Source organism: Acomys russatus, chromosome X (assembly GCF_903995435.1).
Source record: "Acomys russatus chromosome X, mAcoRus1.1, whole genome shotgun sequence".
Classification (NCBI taxonomy): Eukaryota; Metazoa; Chordata; class Mammalia; order Rodentia; family Muridae; genus Acomys; species Acomys russatus.
Window position 1 is genome coordinate 30,265,445 of NC_067169.1, and position 20,338 is coordinate 30,285,782.

General features: G+C 41.2%; 1 protein-coding gene across 7 annotated transcripts; it reads right to left on the reverse strand.

The window, feature by feature from the left end:
• Nucleotides 1-4,361: 4,361 nt before the first annotated feature.
• Nucleotides 4,362-18,899, reverse strand: Piga (phosphatidylinositol glycan anchor biosynthesis class A). 7 transcript variants are annotated; one of them, XM_051141232.1, is made up of 8 exons: nt 18,843-18,879; nt 17,827-17,896; nt 17,396-17,538; nt 14,998-15,777; nt 9,868-10,000; nt 8,671-8,803; nt 8,329-8,535; nt 4,362-5,382 (listed from the first exon to the last, which is right to left on the reverse strand). In XM_051141232.1, exons 4-8 carry the CDS (start codon nt 15,713-15,715, stop codon nt 5,116-5,118), a joined length of 1,458 nt encoding a protein of 485 aa, XP_050997189.1. In that variant the 5' UTR covers nt 15,716-15,777; nt 17,396-17,538; nt 17,827-17,896; nt 18,843-18,879; the 3' UTR covers nt 4,362-5,115. The 7 variants fall into 7 exon arrangements, with proteins under 7 accessions (XP_050997189.1, XP_050997190.1, XP_050997188.1 ...); XM_051141233.1 differs by lacking the exon at nt 17,827-17,896 and having other exon boundaries at nt 18,843-18,899; XM_051141231.1 differs by lacking the exon at nt 18,843-18,879 and having other exon boundaries at nt 17,827-18,076.
• Nucleotides 18,900-20,338: the final 1,439 nt, after the last annotated feature.

Consider the following 20,338-nt stretch of genomic DNA (forward strand, 5'->3'; position numbering starts at 1 on the left):
AAAAATACTTGGTATTTATGACGTACATTGGATTTGGTCAAAACACATTAGCTGCATGTACAGAAGTCTCAAAAACAAAATTAAGGAATTCTTGTCCTAACCTCATTTCCATTTTCCTTCTAAACCCTTATTTTTGGTATAATATGCTGGAAAATAGGATTGGAAAGATGAAAGGAACCTCTACATTGCTACAGTACCAAAGTAAGCAATTCCTTTGGTTCATACAACAAAGTGGGAATACAGTGTTCATCAGTACACACCAACACTGTGTTCATCACAGTACTGTTGCTGGAGGTATTTCCATTTGCTTTTCACGTGGACATTGAAAAAGGATTAAGCCCAATTGTAAACTCTGACTAGTCAAAAAATAAAGACAAAACCAAACAAAAGCAAAAACCTAAAATAATCTTGGCTTCAAGGTAATACTGAATAGAAGGCCTACCTCACATGCTTCTAATGAAAGTTTGAATGTGACTGAAGTGCTCAGATGATTCTGGTGACAGGTAACAAGGTGACACCTGTGACCAGCTCCCTTAGCAAAGTTCTTTCTCGATCATTTATTTGTTTGAAGTTTCAGTGAAGATGACAACTCCTTCTGAAGGGTGTGGCCTATCCTTGATAATAGAGTATGATAACAAAATGGATGCAGGTGACGTCACCATAGAGTCTATGAATCAGTCTCTTCCTTACCTGAGTGGTGTTTCTCTTATCAGCTGGCCAATACAAGTAAAGCTGATTTGTTTTTAATTTCCCTCACTAGTATTTTTCTTTTATTCTTATTTATATGTATTCTTTCCAAATTGATAAAAATCTACCCAAAGTGTCTAAGTCAAGGTTCTCTAGTGGAAAAGAGCTTGGAGAATGAATCTATATATAGAAAGGGGATTTATTGGAATGCCTGATAGACTGTGGTCCAGCTAGTCCAACAATGCCTGTCTACCAATGAAAGGCCTAAGAATCTAGTAGTTGTTCAGTCCACAAAATTGGATGTTTCAGCTAGTCTTCAGTGTATGCCAGAAGTCTGAAAACATAGGCTCTAGTGCCAGTGAAGGAATTGACTTGCTAGCAAGAGCAGAAGCAAGCAAGCGAAGAGAGCAAGTTTCCTTCTTCCATGTCCTTTATGTAGGCTGCCAGCAGAAGGTGTGGCCCAGATTATAGGTGAATCCTTGGTCCACTGTTCTGGGCAGGCACGATGGCACACACCTGTATTGCCAGCATTCTGGGAGGCAGAGGCAGGCGGATCTCTGTGAGTTCGAGGCCAGCCTGGCCTATAAAGTACCAGGACAGCCAGGGATACACAGAAAACCTGTCTCAAACAAAACAAAACAAACAAACAAACAAAAAACAAAACAAACAAGAAGAAGGTCTATTCACTAGAAATGATTTAAGAAAAAAAAATCCTTAACACGTGCCCAGCTTTATGGGCCTTAGTTAATTCCAGATGTAGTAGAGCTGACACCCAAGAATAGCCCATCAACATTCCATTGCCAACGTGGGAGGGGCTCAGGAGGATAAACACCTCCCTGAGGAAACATTGGCAGGCAAAGGTTGCTGGGGGAGGGATACCATTTTGTTCAGTGGTGTAGCCATTGATAGGTTGTCTGTGCTCCAATACATAACCTCCCACCAACACACCCACATTCTTTTTTGAAATTGTAATTTACTTACATTACATGCATCTTCCTCTTTCTCCCCTCCCTCTTTCACCCTCTTCCCCTCCCAGAAGGGGGCCTTCTTCCCTACCATAGGACCACAGCCCATCAGATCTCGGTTCAGAATAGGCTGCTTCCCTTTCTTCTGTGTGCTGGGCCTCCCCACCAAGGGAAAGTGGTCAAATCGTGGGCACCAGAGTTCACGTCAGAGGCAGTCCCCAATCTCCTCACCCACATTCTTACAAACAAGTCTAGTTCAATTCAGAGGGTGACACACAAATAAAAGACAAAATGAGGGAGACTTGGCAAGAAGGCTTTCAGTGGGAAAGGAGAGAAATGCAGAGGGAAGTGAGGGGCATAAAAATAACTAAATACATTATTTACAAACAGTCAAATAAACATTTAAAAAATGGAGAGATGGCTCAGCGGATAAGAGCACTGACTACTGCTCCAGAGGACCGGGATTCAAATCCAGGCACCCACATGACAACTTACAATTGTCTATAACTCTAAGATCTGACATGCAGGCAAAACAACAATGAACATAAAATGAAAACACATTTTTGAAATTCCCCTGAATTCTATCCATCAAAGATTTCATGATATAATAAAATAGTCTAGTCTCAGCTTTTACAAGTGGATGCGTGTCGAATGACAGCAGATGGTGTCAGCCTCTGCTGACATGCACACAAATATGAACTCACACCCACCCAACCAACCAACCCCAATCCAGCCACAGGAGAATCTTCTCATTTTAGATTAAGCCATCTGGGAGCTGGAGAGATGGCTCAAAAGTTAAGCTCACTGGCTGCTCTTGTGCTGGAGCTGGGTTCAGTTACCAGAACCCACATGGTGGCTCTAAACCATACATAACTCCAGTTCCAGATCAAAGACCCTCTTCTGGTCTCCCTGGCCACTGTGTATGAAAGTGTTGCATAGACACACGTGCACGCAAAACAGTGATATACACAAACTCTTAAAAGTACTTTAAAAAAACAAAGCATCTTCCTTTGTAAAACAAACCTGAACATGAATGAAAATAGCTGCTTCCAAAAAGCAGGGCATGCTAAGCTCTGTAAGTAAAGTGAAAAATAAAACCTCTCTTAAAACAGCTGGCAACATACAAAGTATAATTACGTAGTTCACACACACACAATAGTGTGTGGATGTATTCATTTGCCTTCTGTGATAACTGACAGAGAAAAACAAGGGCTTATTGGAACCAGGAAACAAAGGTACAATTGAACTTGCTATTTCAAGAATACAAAAGAGCATATATTCTAGAAATAAAAGATGACAGAGTGATGCATCAGACAAAGGACACTTCCTGTTTTACCAATAGACCAAGCAACACATTAGATCCACCCAGAAAATGGGGAGGGGGACTGTTCCACAATCAACATCCTGTATACAAAATAAGACAAATGGAGAAAACCATTAAAACATTATTCTCATCTTTATTATTTGACATGAGCATGTTTTAACAGACAGGTTTCATGTGTGTGACTGCAACATCAGAAGCAATACAGTGTCTTTTCAACAAATGCTTCATCCATGCTAATTTCACTTTCAAATAATTATGTGTAGCAGCGTGGAACAGTGTTTCCTTCTACATACTGACCAGTGCGGCATTGAAAGCTATAAGTAAGGTATCCAGGGAGCCTGAAAATGGTTTCTTTTAGACAAATAAGTTTATTTTCACTTGTTCAAAAAAGGAAAACAATTTTAATTTATAAATTACACCTTTACACACAAGAGCAAATTAATTTTCAATTCTATTGTCATCTTAAAGAACAACTGAAGTATTCAATGATAATTTTGACAAAAATTATTAGAAGCAAATATGAAAGAAGAAAGTAATGTAGAATGAATAAAGTCAGTATTACACATTGTGCCTACCCTGAATATTGGCACCAGTATCTGTACACCTGTCTTAGTGCATAAAGATTCAAATAAGACTCAGCGGTTTGGACCAGGTCATTTTTCTCCAATAAAAGCCCTAACTTCAGTATTTTTAAAAATTACTCCCTAGCATTTGTCTTTCCACAAAAACCAAACACAAATATATCTTTTTATGTCAGTGGCAACCAAGTAATAGGCATGTTAAGATACTCTTTTAAAAAGTTTTGCAAATGACGTCCTTTTAAAAAATCCTGTGCAGAGTTACAATACTGACAAAATTGAACACCCACAAGTGCTTTGCTGCTTTGATTTTAGTCCTTTTCCTACAAAAACCCATGCAAAAGAGTTCAAAGGCTTAATAATACATAACATGTATAATTTGGGATTTAAAAACTCATGGCTCTGTATAACCGTGATTACGATTGAGAAATTCCACCCACAAAGAGACTGCATGCTCTGACAATTTTCAGACTTGATATGCTATAAACAAACCATTTTGGTGGGAAGCCTTTCCACACACTGGCAATACTTATCAGAGATCAGCTAGACCACAGTGACAGGGAGGGACTTCCAGAGAGAGGACAGGATAGCAGCTGGTTTTGAGATGGCACACCTCTTATGTTCTGCTCAGAAGCCACAAAGGCATTTAAGGGGAGCTAAAATGTACACTACAGAAGGGGATTGGCCCACACTAGCATCAACAGTGGTATCGGTCAGTCCATAGAACTTAAAAAGCAACATCTCTTCTCTCTCTCTCTCTCTCTCTCTCTCTCTCTCTCTCTCTCTCTCTCTCTCTCTCTCTCTCTCACACACACACACACACACAAGGTCTCTTCCTAGGAGAATGCATAAAACAGATTCAGAGAGGTACTTGGGAGTATGCCAGCGATGATTTCCTGACATTCAGTAGCTTGAGCATTTTTGGCATGTTTGCTGTTTTACCACTTCTTGTTAACTAGTCCTTAGTCTCGAGAACCATCTAGTTTAACTTTCATATGTAGCAGGTGTTCAAACATGCTGGCAACCAAAGAACTGGTCTTGCTCAAAAAAATCAGGTTACATGTAACCCTTGAGTGGACCTAGTAAGTGTCTCAGAGCAATACTTCAATGTCCAATGAAGGACACATGACCTTGACTGAAAAGGGTTCTCTTAATTGTTGTACCTCCCTAAAGAAACCTTGTAAACGTCTGGTAAATGTGAATTAATGGTATAACGTTAAAAACTGGCCAAAAAAGATACAGAGACATTTGGCCTTTCAGCACCCAAGGCTCCCAAAATAGAATGTTAAAACATCTCTGTTAGAGGGATCTCAGTAATCTGAAAAATGTCATACCTGAGTGGCTAACTCATTATCCCCTAAATTTTAAAGAAGTGCAAGGAGTTTCCACACTCAGGAATTGCATAAGTGTTTATCTTTTTTCAAAAAAAAAAAAGTGAATGATACAGAGGTAGCATAATTTACTAAACCAACTTGAAAACCCAAAACTAAAGAGCAAAATTATTTTCAAATGCTAACAGGACTATTCCAAGTGTGTATGACTTGTTACCTTGGGCTTGCTTCTACCTGCTTTTAGATACGGTATCATTTTCATCTCTGTTCTTATTGGGAGGACATTGATGAGTCCAGGCTCCCCTTGGCCCAGTAGCATCTATTGCAACATCAATGATAGAGTCTGGAGTCATCCATTGCAGGAAAATGAGGAAGAGATAGCTAAACACAGCCAGCAAAGCAAAAATGTAGCCTGTCACTGGGCCACAATGAGAGATGAGCCTGTTCAATCTCTTATGCATTGGCAACACAGTTTCCTTCGATACTCGCTCATACACCTGGAAGAGAGAAGGTGACAATGAGCACTCTGAGCCATCATATGCCTGTAACAAAGAGTGACCCATGACCCACACTGACCCAGGAGCATCTGGCAAACAGGTATAGACAGAAATAACCATGCTTGCTCTTCTTTAGCACAGTCCTTACCATTGACTTAATTCTGGGCTAAACACTGAGTGACACAGAGACTAAGTAACAGTCAGCTGACTGACTACTGCAATAGCAAAGTCCTAGAAGGCCAGAAGAGTTTTTTTTTGTAGACACACTATTGAGTTGGGCCTAGCAGACAACACACACACACACACACACACACACACACACACACACACACACACACACACACACACAAGCACAGCTCGATACTGCTTATGCACAATGACACCACAGAGACACAGTCTGCTTCTGTACTGCAAGTAAATCAGGAAGCAGACAAAAGCAGGGAGGAGACAGAGTAGACACTGAGCAGCAGAGCAGGTAAAAACACTGGTAGGGTAAACAAAGTGGATTGTGCTTAGAATGGGGAGTTGAAATACTGCTGATCCCACATCCTGGAAACATCAGACATGCAAACTGGCTCCCTGTGAACTCGAGAATGTCACATGGTCCGCGCAAGTTCTTCTGGAGGTCAGTGGCCTTCAAAAGGCATGGCATATGTTAATTTAGTTCTTCAACCCTGGGGACAGTTAAGTACAAGCATTTTAATCAGAATGTTGTGTAGCCTGAAGCTGGCGGACTGTGACTGGGAAAAAAAAAAAAAGGATGCTTGAAGCCAAAACTCTAACTTTTTTTTCCAGACAGAGTTTCATGTAGCCCAGGCTGGCCTCAAACTCACTAGGTACCTGGGGATGGCCTCAAACTGCTCATTTTGTCACCCACCTCCAGAGTCCTGGAATTACAGGTGTGTGCCAGCACATTCAACTTTCCAATTTACTTTTCAATTACCTTTCTACATAACCCAGTCAAACAAGGAGTTGAAAAGAATCAAAATGTCAGCCGGGCGTGGTGGCGCACGCCTTTAATCCCAGCACTCGGGAGGCAGAAGCAGGCGGATCGCTGTGAGTTCAAGGCCAGCCTGGTCTACAAAGTGAGTCCAGGATGGCCAAGGCTACACAGAGAAACCCTGTCTCGAAAAACCAAAAAAAAAAAAAAAAAAAGAATCAAAATGTCCCTGAGTTAAAAGACAAAATAACCTGTTTGTTCATCTTTACGTGAGGCCAATTAATTTATTATCTTAAGTAATAAATAATTTACAATTATGAAGAGAACATGACTATTATAAATGAGGATTTACTTTTTTCCGTTTGGCTTTTTGAGATAGGGTAGCTCAGAACTAGCCTGGAACTCACTGTACAGCCCAGGTTGGCCTGGAACTCAGGGTCATCCTATTGCCTCACTCTTCCAAGTGCAAAGCACCATGCCTGGCTGGAATCTTTTTTTCTTTCTTTCTTTCTTTCTTTCTTTCTTTCTTTCTTTCTTTCCTTCCTTCCTTCCTTGCTTCTTTCTGCAAATGTGTACTATAAATTTGCAGAGAAAAACACATAAAATGCTTTACTACCTCAAGGAATAACTACAAGAAAAAGCATTATTATAAAAAATGCTAATTAGCTCCTTCAATGCGGGCTGCTTACCAACAACAGCTCAGACATTGGAGGTTTGTAAGACACAAAAGTCAAATCAGAATTTACAGCGCTATGATCCTACAGCAGGGTGGAGTCCCAGATCACCGAAAAAACCTGTCTGGCCAAATATTCCTGCCAACCATAATCCAAACTGCATTTCAGTTGCACCACGAACAAGTCAAAACGTAGGAGTGGCTGGGGAGGTAAAGGGACAATAGCATGGGGTATATAGTCTCAAGATGCTACCCACATAATTCCAACATGTACCCCCACAGAAAACTGATACCCAGTCCAACTCCCAGGGGAAAAAGGTGGCTATTTTCCTAAGTTGATATGAATCTTCAGTCAAAGTTATATCTGTTTCCAATATTTCTTCTATCAATGAAACATATATATGTCCATTTTTAGAAAGAGATCTCACATATGAGAACTTGTATCTCAAACCAAGCAAGATTTTCCAGGCTGGAAACTCACTGTGCCACCATATTTATCACCAACAGCTTAAAACCCGGATCTAAACTATGACCCTCTCTCTCCATGCTCTGCTTCACTGTCTTTCTGGTATAGGATTTCTACATACTAAAAAGAGTGAGTTCTCTCCTTCAGCTTGGCATGTGGTAACACGAGGAACAAGGAAGGAGATACAAGGAAGACCTAACAGATGAAAGTTACCCGAGTAGAATGAATGTTACCCGAGGCCAGAATCAAGAAGCATTTCCCACAGTCTTCCTCTCTAAGTGGCCAATCAGCCCTGTATGTGACCCTGTGGAAATTCCCCGTGGCTGCTTCATTCTGCTTGACCATTTGTTCTTATTTTCACATATATTTTGAACTCTAACAAAGTGTCAATCAACCTAAAGGTATGAACATTCTTTCTGGCAGAATACCAGTCATTATTAGGAAAGACGCTACTCGAAAGTTTTCTGAATTCAACATTCACAACTTAGAGAGGCCCTGCAATGAGCTACCCTTTTGCTACCCGCCCTTATGTGCTATAGAATTAGAAACAGCCCCAACACAATGATTTTAGCTCTTTTTGCTTCTAACTGCTATGACTTCTAGAAACTTTCGTAACTTCTTTAGAAAGAGTTTAATGAGACTAGACTGCTGTTATTATTTTCAGAGTCCAAGGGCATTGATTTATGTAGAAAAGTAGCCCGGCATGTGTATCCAACCTGATGTATAAATAATTACTCTTTTTCCTTTGGAAGGTCTCAGACACTTAAACCAAAACACATAAGGAATGCTTGTATGCAAGAGAAAGCAAACTACATGCAAAATATCAAGGAATTTGAGCAACTTTTTTTTTTTGGTCATGTGACATACTTTTTCAGTCCTCTCTGCCACATTCCGCCAGGTGTAGAAAGTCTTTACTATATTGTGGATGTTTTCTGGAGCTGGCAATGTCCCCGACTTCACTTGGAAAATAGCTTTTTCCAGGCCTTCACACAGAGACTTTACTGAAGGCTCACATAAAATAATAAGATTTTCCGGAAGAACTTCAGGAATCCCACCAACCTTTGTGCTGACGACCTTAAAAAAAGCAGAGAGAGCACATGACCCACTGTGATCATCTCTCAGGGAAAGCAAAAAGACCACACCAAAAACATATGAAGTTGCCATACACTGCAAGCACAGAATGCCACGAGAGCCCTTAAAGTGTTTTACCTGCAAACCACAGCTGGCAGCTTCCACGATTGCCATGCAGAAGGCTTCAGTGAGGGAGGTGTTAAGAAAAATGTGTCCTTGAACTAAGACATTTCTAACATCCTTGTGTTCTAAAGCTCCCAAAAGTTGAACCCTAAGTTTTGCAATGAAAGAGGGAGAAAGAAGGGGATTAAAAAAAAAAAAAAAGTCATGCCACAAAATAAATGTAACTTCTGAGCCAAGTCTGTTATTTATATTGTTGCTATCGAGAGTGTTTTCCACCTCAAAAGATTAGATAGGGCCAGACTCCAGTCAGGGTAATAGAAACAACTTCAGAAAGCTATTGTGTTACAGCTGATGTGACGCAATTTCAACTTCTCTGAAACTAGTTTGTGTTCAATGAATTTTTTGTTGTTGTTGTTTTTTGAGACAGGGTCTCACTGTGTGGCCTTGGCTGTCCCAGACTCACTTTGTAGACCAGGCTGGCCTCGAACTCACAGCGATCCACCTGCCTCTGCCTCCCAAGTGCTGGGATTAAAGGCCTGAGCCACCACTGCCTGGCTTGTGTTCAATGAATATTACATTAATTTTTTGTTTTGTTTCAAGATAGGGTCTCACTACATAGCTCTGGCTGTCCTGGAATTCACCCTGTAGTCAGGCTGGCCTCCGAACTCAGAAATCGTCTGCCTCTGCCTCCCAAATTCTGGGATTAAAGGCGTGCATTGCCACACCTGGCTAATAAACACATTAATAACACATTCATAATTAAACGTTAAAAAAGTGTTCTTTCTAAATGGGAAAGTAAGCCTCTTCAAATGAGCACTTCGCATATACACATATTGTGTGTTGAAGACATTATGGAGGGAAAGCGATGTCCGATTCTGTATGTGCACAGCAACTTACATGACTGGATCACAACATTTAAATCACAGCATAAGATGACTTGGGAACCTGCAACCATTTCCAAACAAAGCCCTCCCTCCATCCTCATATCTCTCATCATGCCTCCACCAACTGCTCCCAAGTCAACGTTCAACTAATGGACCAAAGTTGTGTCTTCTATAAGCTTTACTTGATATACACTCACAAAACCATGCCTTCTATCTGCACGCCTCTTATAAGCAGAAGCGGGAACACACCTAAGTCAGGCATGTAGTCAAATGCCAACATAAACAACTGCCATTTGCCCACCCACAGTGACTTGGAAGCCACTAATACCTGTCATGTAGTTGGTATCTTTCCCGTACTTCTTCCAAAATGATTCTCTTTGGTCCCTCTCCTCCAATTAGGAAATGTAATTCTTGGTATTTCTGACAGAGTTCAGGTATTATGCCACTAAGCAAATCAGTCCCTGAAATTATAAAGTGGAACATTGGAAATATTAATATTTAGCATTAAACAAAAACCCTCAAGAGTCCCTGGAGAATCCACTTGTCTTAAGTATCAACTACTGCTAGCCAGAGGCGGGGAATTACTTACCAACTGCCATTGGTTTCCAAGCACAATACTTGAAGACACAGGTTCTGACATGCACTGCTATGGCCACAGACCCCAATCATGAACAATCCTGTTTCAACTCTGTATCTTTTAGGCCATTCACTTGCTCATACTGCCTACTTTGAAAAAGTGTATTTAATTAAGATAAAGTTTCTGTTAGCTTTCTCCAGAGCACAGAGACACCTAGAAATCTAGCTCTCACCCTAGCTCTTTTCTTAGTTTTTAAAAGCAGTCCACCCTCTCATCATGGCCTAGTAAATGCCGACACAGATATACCTAAAGTCCAAGGTCTCCAGCTATAAAAACCAACAGGTCTATGATTCCACTTCCTGCAACAGGAAGGGGCTAAGCAACAGTCTACTTACTGCCTTCACTTTGTTCAAAGTGCAGTTTGCACAGAGATTTACGGCTCTTCACAATGAACACCAGGAAATGAAGGTAGCAGGACCCTGACTGTACAGCCCATAGACCTAAGGGTATATCTTGCTTTTGTTTTCAGAAAAGAAAATGGTCTTCATATAATATGTAAGCATAATCTCAGGGGACAGACATAAAGCAATACAGCGAGCCAAACCATACTGGTCTAAAGAGTAGCTATTTAAAAACCACAGCAATGCTGACACTATTTGGGAATTTAGTTCATCAACAACATGAAATAATCTATTGAGCTGAATTTATTCCATTAAAGACTGCAAACACATATATTTGCATATGCACACAAATGACATTTTCCCTATCAATCTTCCTCAAAATAGGCAGATCAATTATAAAAGCACAGTGGGAGAACAGAGGTTTGGGGGGCTTTCCTTTCTTCTTAGTAGATTACAAACCCACATCTTCTTTCATTTTGCGTGAATTGAATGTGGCTAATGACAAATCTCCTTAGGTTTTCATCCAGTATTCTTTTCATCCAGGTACAGATGGTGGATGTGGTTTTAGGTCACTGCCCAACCACAGTCCCCTGCAAATGCTTGAGCATTTCACCACTGCAGCACCTCAGTTTGCACTTTCAGAATGGCTGTCCCCTGAGTCTTTGAAGTGATCATTAGGGATACAAAGAAGTAAATTTCATAAAGTCTACCTATACTCCAGATAAAGGAACTCCCTCTAGTCTTTACTTTGAGATACTGAATATATAGACAAAAAACATCCTATCCGTTCTGTGTATCTGACTTCTTTTAGGATTTTTCCTGCTCGAAGCTTCTGTTAAGATAAACCATAACAACATCATTGCTTCCACAGATTCTTTCCTTAATAGGAAAATTAGCTTTGGCTATTGTGAGCTTCTGAAGCTGCCCATATCTCTGGAAGATGCTCTGAACTTAGCCACTTTGTGCAGTCATTAACAGATTTTCCAAATGATTATATATACCAAAACTATATTCAGACACAGGTTTTCTACACGAGGAGGCTGCTTAGCCGAATAACCAGGAAATGCCTTAGTGCCACTTCGAGTTTAGCTCCCTACAATCTCTTTCTTTTCCTCATTTTAAAGAAAATATTGGGGCTGGGCATGGTGGCGCATGCCTTTAATCCTGGCACTGTGGAATTCGAGGCTACCTGGGTCTACAAGGCAAGTCCAGGACAGCCAAGGCTACATAGAGAAACCCTGACTCAAAAACGAAAACAAGAAAACAGAAAAAAAAAAGAGAGAGAGAATATTAGGTGTCAATTTTTCATACAAAAAAAGGAGCAATCATCACAGCTGCTGACAGTGACAACTACGTTTACTGAACTCTTAATTCATTCACAATCTAGTTCAGATGCACTGGGTCATTTAATCATGACAAAAACCGTATATGAAACGAAGCCAGTCAGTACCATCAATGCTATATTGTATATTCTACCAATAAAGCAATTTTTTCCTTTCTCGCTATAAAACAAATAAGTAAAACCCAACAAGCTTCCTGTAGCTAGATTCTAAGAAGGCTCTAACACAAAACTTCACACACACAGACTATGGATCATATTCACATAAACCAGAGAAAAACTACCTCTGGGTCAAATCGACTTGATAACACACAGCCTAACCACATTTTAAGGGATGCTCAGATCTGTTCCAGGATAACCATGGTGAGACTGAGGGTAGGAACACAAGACCTTAACTCAAGAGCTGAACTCTTGTTTGTGATCTGTTACTGTTGTTACCTTGGGCGAGTTACTTACCCTCTCTCAGACTGTTTCTTTGTCTGTTACCTGCAGATAACATCTACCCTACAGTTGTTGGGGCAAGTGAGGTACTGTACCATGCAAAGGCTTTATGAACTGCAGAATACAAATGTTGTCATTACTACAGTAAGCAGCTGGGGGTGCCTGCACACACCAAGAACGGTGGGAAACCCTGACTAGATAGAAGGAAAAGGCCCAGAAGCCAGCCTTTCTCCACAAAAGCTGGACAAGAAGAACATGGCTTCATCCTCTTAATCTACTTCAGTGGGCAGACACACAGGGATCTCTGAGTTCGAGGCCAGCCTGGTCTACAGACGGAATTTGAGGACAGCCAAGGCTACACAGAGAAACCCTATCTCTGTGTAAAGGCCATAACTTTGACTCCACTAGTAGCTAGCTGATAGTTAAAACACCACATTAATGAGATAAATAGTATGTGTAACCTTTGTATGCATAACTATGCTGACCTTCAATCACACATGCCACCATACTTTCTCATCTAGCTCACCAAAGTAAGCTATTTAATTAAAAAAAAAATTGGGCAAAAATTTAAAGTTATGATAAATAGATCATGCAGCAGGGGTTCAGAATACAGAATTCTACTCACATAATCTTGATTAAATAGGAAGAAATTATTTCCTTCACCCCAAAAATGTAATTGAGTCCAAGTTTTCTAATCAACCTCCACTTAAGAGGGTTGTTCAGAGACATCAAAACCTTCTCCTATACTGGCCAGTGCGGACTCCCAAATATATAGCCACATGGCAGAGCATAGCCTGCTGGCATTTCTCCATAAATTCATCTTATGTCCATTTTCCTTATGACTTTATTGAATAATTTAATTAAAATATAAGCTGATGACATGTTTCTACAAAAGCTAAATAGTTTGAAAAGTGCCGATGAATGGCTGCAAGAGAAAAAACTTGTCAGATGAGAAGTGACCTAAACTGGAGAGTAAAACTGAAAGCAAGGCCTGGCATGGTGGCACACACCTTTAAGGCAGGCAGATCTCTGTGAGTTCAAGACCAGCCTGGTCTACAAAGCGAGTCCAGGACAGCCAAGGCTACACAGAGAAATACTGTCTCGAAAAACAAAAACAAGCAAACAAAAAACCTGAAAGCAAGTTAAAAATCCAGCACATTAGTTGGGCACAGAGGCACATGCCTGTAATCCCAGTACTCTGAGAGGTAGAGGCAGGCTGTGAGTTCGAGGCCAGCCTGGTCTACAAAATGACTTCCAGGACAGCTAGGGCTATTACACAGAGAAAAATCTGTCTCGAAAAATAAAAACAAAATCAAAAACAAACAAACAACCTGAAAGCAAATTAAAAATCCAGCACATTAGCCAAGTGCAGTATAACATGCCTGTAATCCCAGCACTCGAGAGGCAGTGGCAGGAGGATCATTCTGAGTTTGAAGCCAGCCTGGTCTACAAAGTGAGTCCAGGACAGCCAGGGGTATACACACACACACACACACACACACACACACACACACACCACCACCACCACCACCACCACCAACAACAACAACAACAGCAAAAAATCCAACACATTGTTTCAAACACTTTAGCCACCCCTTTAAAGGAGACCCAGACTGGTAACAGTATGCTTGCTCTGTGAAGGCAATTGTTGGAAGTGATGCAGCCATAATTAGTGAGTCAATCCCTTACGTCCTACAGTTCTAAACCAAGCTCCTTACAATTCAGCATGTGCTCAAATGTTGGAGATTCAAATAGTTAAGGGGAAGTATGTAGTATTTGTTACTGCCCCCGCCCTCAAATTTATGAGATTTCTCATTATGGGACAGCTTTTCAACCAGCATCTGGGAGGCCATTTCTATGTTAATAAGCAGGTTGTTTCAAATGTGCAACAAACACAAATGCTATGTTAGTGCCACAGAAATTTGAAAACGAGCAACAAGAACAAAATACTCTGGAGGGATAACAGCAGATGGGGTGGAATATAATCTATGCAAAGATGCTTTTAAGAGCCACCTCTGAACCTTTACAAAGTTCCTGTTCTGACCTAAGGAAATAAAAAACTGACCCAGAGCTACTGAGCAACCTGTCCAAGATGGGCCATGAGCCTTTGATGCTGGGCCATCTACTCCCTTCTTCATCACTTGACTGATGATATTAATGCCTTGCAGAATAGATGAAAGCAGCAAGCCACAGGGCAGCCATATGTCCAAAAGGCCCGTTGATCCTGAACATGTACAGACGTACAAAGAACAAGAAGTTACCAATGAAAATAGTTACTAGGGCCATCTCTGAATAAGATAATCACAAATGTGCTATGTGAAGTTTGAAAACATCTGCAATGAGAACCCATTACTTCTGTAATGCCAAAAAGGCAACTCAACACTCTATTCTGACTACCTGCTCAGAGATCTCTTAAGTTTTACCAAGATCTGATTCAAGGACATCTGGCCAATGCTTTCTCTTGTTCAGGAACCATTACAACATTGAAGGTTGGGGCAGCATTCAAAGCCACTCTAAACATTTCTCTTCTTAGATGTATAAACTGATAGCTGACCTTCCCTTGCAATAGCTACAAGTCATTATAAAGCCACTGTACAGAATGAAAAGGCAGGCGATCATCACAAACAGGTATTGAACACTTTCCCACAAGGAATATTAAAAAAAAAGTCGTCAATGCAAATAAAGCTACTATGTCATTACCTTTTCTGTATACAAGTCTGCTGACAACAACAATAGTTATTACACTATCATGCCTCCTAAATGGTTCTGGAGTGAAGTCAGTAGGATCTACAGCGTTAGGAATGACGGACACTATTTCAGGATTCAGTGCTGCTCTTAGTACAGTGTTTTCCTTACTAGTGTAAGAGACACAAATGATGTGGTTTGTGTCACAAAGAGACACAGTTAGAAGCTTGTTTGTAAGCACCGAGCTGACATCAGCAAATCCAAAAAGGGAATGGTCCGTGAAGACTGTCTGAAGCCCCATTGTCTTGGCGTGGAAGAGAGCATCATGGGCCATGGCAGAAAAAGAACTGTGGGAATGGATTATCGTAACTCTCTCCCGAACAAATATGTACCTGAGCAATGGCAGACTGTGAAACAGAGTTGTGGCTGTAGATTGGTTGTACATGACTCTCAGAGGCAAATAATAAACTTTGAGGCCATTGGTGAGATAACGGATGCCTTTTCGATTTCCATAAGCATGGGTAATAATAATAACCTTGTGCCCCCTCTCAATGAGGCACTGAGAGAGCTGGTAAATGTGGCTTTCCACACCTCCCATGTTCGGGTAGAAAAAGTCAGACACCATGCATATATTATGGGTGCAAGTCCTATTGGTGGTAAGACTTCGAGGGCTAAACCAGGAAGGCGTCACAGAGGGAGGCTGGCCATGTCCACCTCCTCCTCTATTGGCCATGCTGAGGTGGTTCAGGCATCAGTTCTCAAAGCAAGCCAGTTATGAAATGTGTCTTCCATCACCTGAAACAGAAAAACAGGACATCAGTTCAAAGATTCATCCTATTTCCTATTCCAAAACCTGTTAGGAATAGTTTTAAGGCTGAGATTTTTGTTGTTGTTTTTGTTTCTTTGTTTGGTTTTGGTTTTTTGGTGGGTTTTTTTTAAATGTTTTTTGTTTTTTTGTTTTGTTTTGTTTTTTGTTTGTTTGTTTTATTTTGTTTTGGTTTTTTTGTTTTGGTTTTCTGAGACAGAGTTTCTCTCTGTAAGGTTGTCCTGGAACTCTCTTTTTAGACCAGGCTGGCCTCAAACTCAAATCAATCTGCCTACCTCTGCCTCCAAAGTGCTGGGATTACAGGTGTGTGCTACCACATCTGGTGAGGCATTTTTTAAAAAGCTTTCTCTTTAGAAATAAAAGCAAAACATGTTATAAATGTATTCATTTGACAACATTTACTTGTTAGTATGGTGATGTGTCATATGACAAAACTGATATTCTGCAATGTGTTCACTGAGCCACAAAACTGGTACATTTTAAATGTTTGTTAGTACAGAATGGTTTGCCATAAAAACAAACCAACTCTTTCCAATAATTAAAGATATACCCATATATTTCCCCTCTCTTCATCACTTTATCATTTATTAAATCACTATACATCTAACACTACACAGACCTAGAGTTTTCTATATGCTACCAGTCTAGTTGACAAACCTAAACAAGGTATCAGTTATATAGTATAAATGCAAAGTCTAAGGCTTAAAGAAGTTAGAGGGAGCACAACGTGGCAGGCCATTTCATTACTGATCATCTCTCCCAACAAATTTTTAGGCCAAGTTTTAGCTATGTAGCTCATGCTGATCTTGAACTCATACTCCCAACATCTGCCTCCTGAGGGCTGGGATTACAGGCATGTGCCATCACACCTAGGAATCTCCCTTGCACGTGGCCTATTTAAGCTACAGGACATGGTAGAAGTGACATGCAAATCTTTGACCTCAGCCTATGAGAGGTCTGATGGCTTTCACTTCTGTAGCTACTGCATTAAATCATACGGCTACTGGGCGTGAAGGATATGGAAGAGTCAATGAGAGAAAAATGGAGAGGGGTAGGGACCCAGGCATCTCTACATTCTTACCTGTGTGAGTCTCTAGCCAGACTACTAGCTAAAGGCAGCCTCCCATAGCAACCCCGGAAAAGACTCATAAAAGTACCACCAGCTAAGTCCAGCAGATTCCAGAGTCATGAAAAATCGCAAAAACAGCTGTTGTGTTTATAGCGATGCCTTTTGTTCTGGTTTTTGAGGCGGAAAAGTATACTAAACCAGGCTAGGATCTGAATCTCATTATATTGGCACACCGTCTATTTTTTATAAACTAAATTTTACAGGAACGTGACTTGCCCATTCATTTGTGTGAATGGCCACTTCTGTGCTACAATAGCAGAGTGGCTTCAAAAGAGATCATATGACCTGCAGAGCCTAAAATGTTTACCATCTGGCTCTTCACAGAAAACGTGCTGATTGCTGTTGCACAGCTTAGCTAGTTATCAAGTTCATCCTGGAAGGTTCTGCTTTGCACTTTCCATTAAAATATACCTGGAGCTAGAACTTTCTTTTTTAAGAATAACCTCTTCAAGTGTTACCTGGAGCTCATGCTGCAGCCAATCCAGCTTCTCCTTCCTTATTCAAAGATGCTGATACTCAAACTGCTCCCTTCTCTTTTCTGAACCTTTCTTTTAGTTATGTAGGCCTTTCCTCCATGACTGCCCTCCTTTCAGTGCAGACTCTGAAAAGAAACATAGAACTGGACATGGGCTGTATGTGTGGACTCTTTCCCACACCTAAGGTAGGAAGTGTTTCCCTTAGGAGTCCCCTAAAGCTATATGATACGATATGTTCGTTCAACATTCAGTTCTATCGATGCTTAGAGCTCAACGAAGAATTGTCATCCTAAATTCTGAAGTTTCAGGTCTCACCTGCAAACTATGCGTGTTGATTTTCTGCAACAAATTCATCTACACGTATAATATAGTATTTCAGAAACAAAATTGGGAGGCAGGGAAGAAACACGTACTTGGGAGGCAGAGAGTTGAGGGTTCCAGGACAGGTAAGACTGGGATACATGGGGGACCCTGTCACATTAGCTAGGAAAAAGAAGAAAAGAGAAGATGAAACTTACAACCAATCAATAAATAAGTGATGAGAGCAAGAAAATATCAAGCTTACAAAAGGAAAGGAAAGCCTCAAGTTAACACTCTTAAGTGGCTAATGCTGCTCTCCTATCACATGTCATCTAAACCTGGATCTTACTCCTATTTAGTTTTAAGAAGGGAATTATAAGGACAACAGAAACAAGGAACCAAATGTAATATTTCAAAGTCCATAACTGGCCCCCAAGGTTCTGAGTCTGCTTGCCATTAGGATAACACTCCTAAAATCTTTATTGCGTAAAAGTACAATATATTGCATATTCACTGAATCTTAGCTTCTATGGATGAAGAGAGGCTGTAAAATCGGGTGAATTCTCCCTTGAGCATTACAGGTTGAGTAAACGTGTGCAAGGTCCCTACCCAAGCCACGTAAATGACAAAGTCAAGAAGAGCTCAAAATTTTCAGTTATGGCCAGTGAGCTAGCTTCCTTAGTGGTAGAAGCTCCCGAGAAGTCTTAGAGGGGGATCAGATCGGACGGAGCTGAGAAATCAAGAGAATCGTACTTTAATCCATTCCCAGGGCAATGCACCCTCTTGACTCCTTGAGGTGGTCCGGGTGCATTAGAGGCAAAAAGTGGGTCAGCCCGGTCCATCAGCCACCCCTCCAGGATCAGGCAACTTCTGGCCAGACTCAGAAGGAGTCGGAACAACGTCCTGAGGTTCCAATCCCTTAGCTCTACTAAACTCAGCCTAGGAACCAGCTCCAGCCCTCAATTCACCCTCAACCTATTCAACTACGGAGAGCATCGGAATCGACTTCCGGGCCTCAGGCAGCGTGGGTTTCACCTTCTCCACAGCCTGCCATGCACCTAGGAGAAGCGCACAACCTGTCAAGAAGGGACCTAGAGCATTGGAAAGGACAGCCAAGACACGTACTTACCCTCCAGTCCCATGGCCGCCTCTGTCCGGACCTCCCGCGGCTGTAAGCAGAATTCCGCCCCGTTGCTCCAAAGCACCAATCAGAAGCGTCCGCGACCCGAGTGCCGCGCCCCCATGACAGCCAATCACACAGAGGTTCTGAATTTACGTAAAAGAGAGACGCCCAGTCAATCTCAACTCTCTAGCGCGAAACTGTTACGTCAGCGAGCGTCGGAGCACGTCTCCTAAGAGTTACGGAAGATCGCTGGAAGCACACGTACACTGGTTACCCAGTTACGGCATCACTTCTCAAGAAGCCTGTTCTCTCCCCACCTCCTGATTATCGAGAGACTTGGAGGGGACGAGGAGAGGGCACGGCGGGAGGCGGGGAAAGTAGCGTCAGGGTGTTTTATAGTTGATACTGCCCCAGACCCAGCCACGTTCTTTTTTTTTTTTTAAATCATTCTGGCAGGGTTGCTAAATGCAATAAATAAAAATACACAGCTTTAAAAAAATCACAAGTCAAAACGAAATTATGAAATTTGAATTTCAGACCTACATATCTATGCATATCCCCAAAATTGAGGACGTTCCTTTTAAAAGTTCAGATTTTGTATTTTGTCTTACAATTCTGCGGTCCGGGGCGGGTGGGCGGGGGAGGGGGAGTGGTGCGGATCTTAGCTATAACCTGAAACGGTCCCACTCAAGCTGTTTCAGTCCTCAGCCAAAAGTGTTTTGAGGTCTGGAGCCAGATCATGCTATAGTGGCCCTTCGTCAAGAAGTCAGAATTCTATGAATTGCTGGTACTTGCAGTTCCCCAGCACTGCCATTCCTGCACTTTCTAGAATAAATTATTTTCTGAGCAACATCACTATCACCGTGAAACTTGTGCTAAAGTTAACGCTATTTTCTAAAAGCCAAAAGAAAATTGTAGCAGAGTTAAGTGATAAATATGGGGATAAATGTGGGAATGGCCTCAAAACATCCTTTTAGAGCAGCCTGTGGCTTGGAGCCTCTTGCATGTTAGACATTTACATCACAGTTCATAACAGTAGCAAACTTGCAACAGCTATAAAGTAGCAACGAAAATAATGTTATGGTTGGGGGTCACCACAATGTGAGGGACTGTATTTAAAGGTCACAGCATTTGAAAACCACTGTTTTAGAGAATGTTCTTGGAAGCCACTAACATTTGACTAAGATGTTGTTGTGCAGTATTTTCTGGTGATACGTAAAGCATGAAGGCAGCCAGTACCAGTTGTACTATCAAATGGGCTAAAAAAGAAAAGATGTAAAATAAATGTAGGTATCATCTTCCTTTAAAATGTAGTTCTTTGCAAATTCAAATGTAAATAAGCTTCCTTAGATACTTTGAGAGTGGGAAGGATCACACATGTATTGAAAGCTTGCTATATGTATGTACACAAAGAAAATTTGGTGTGAAGCTGCCTGTAAGAAAGGGAATTGCTAAGTGTATTATTTCTTATATTGAAAAATGCTGAGAGTTTCAAGGGAAAG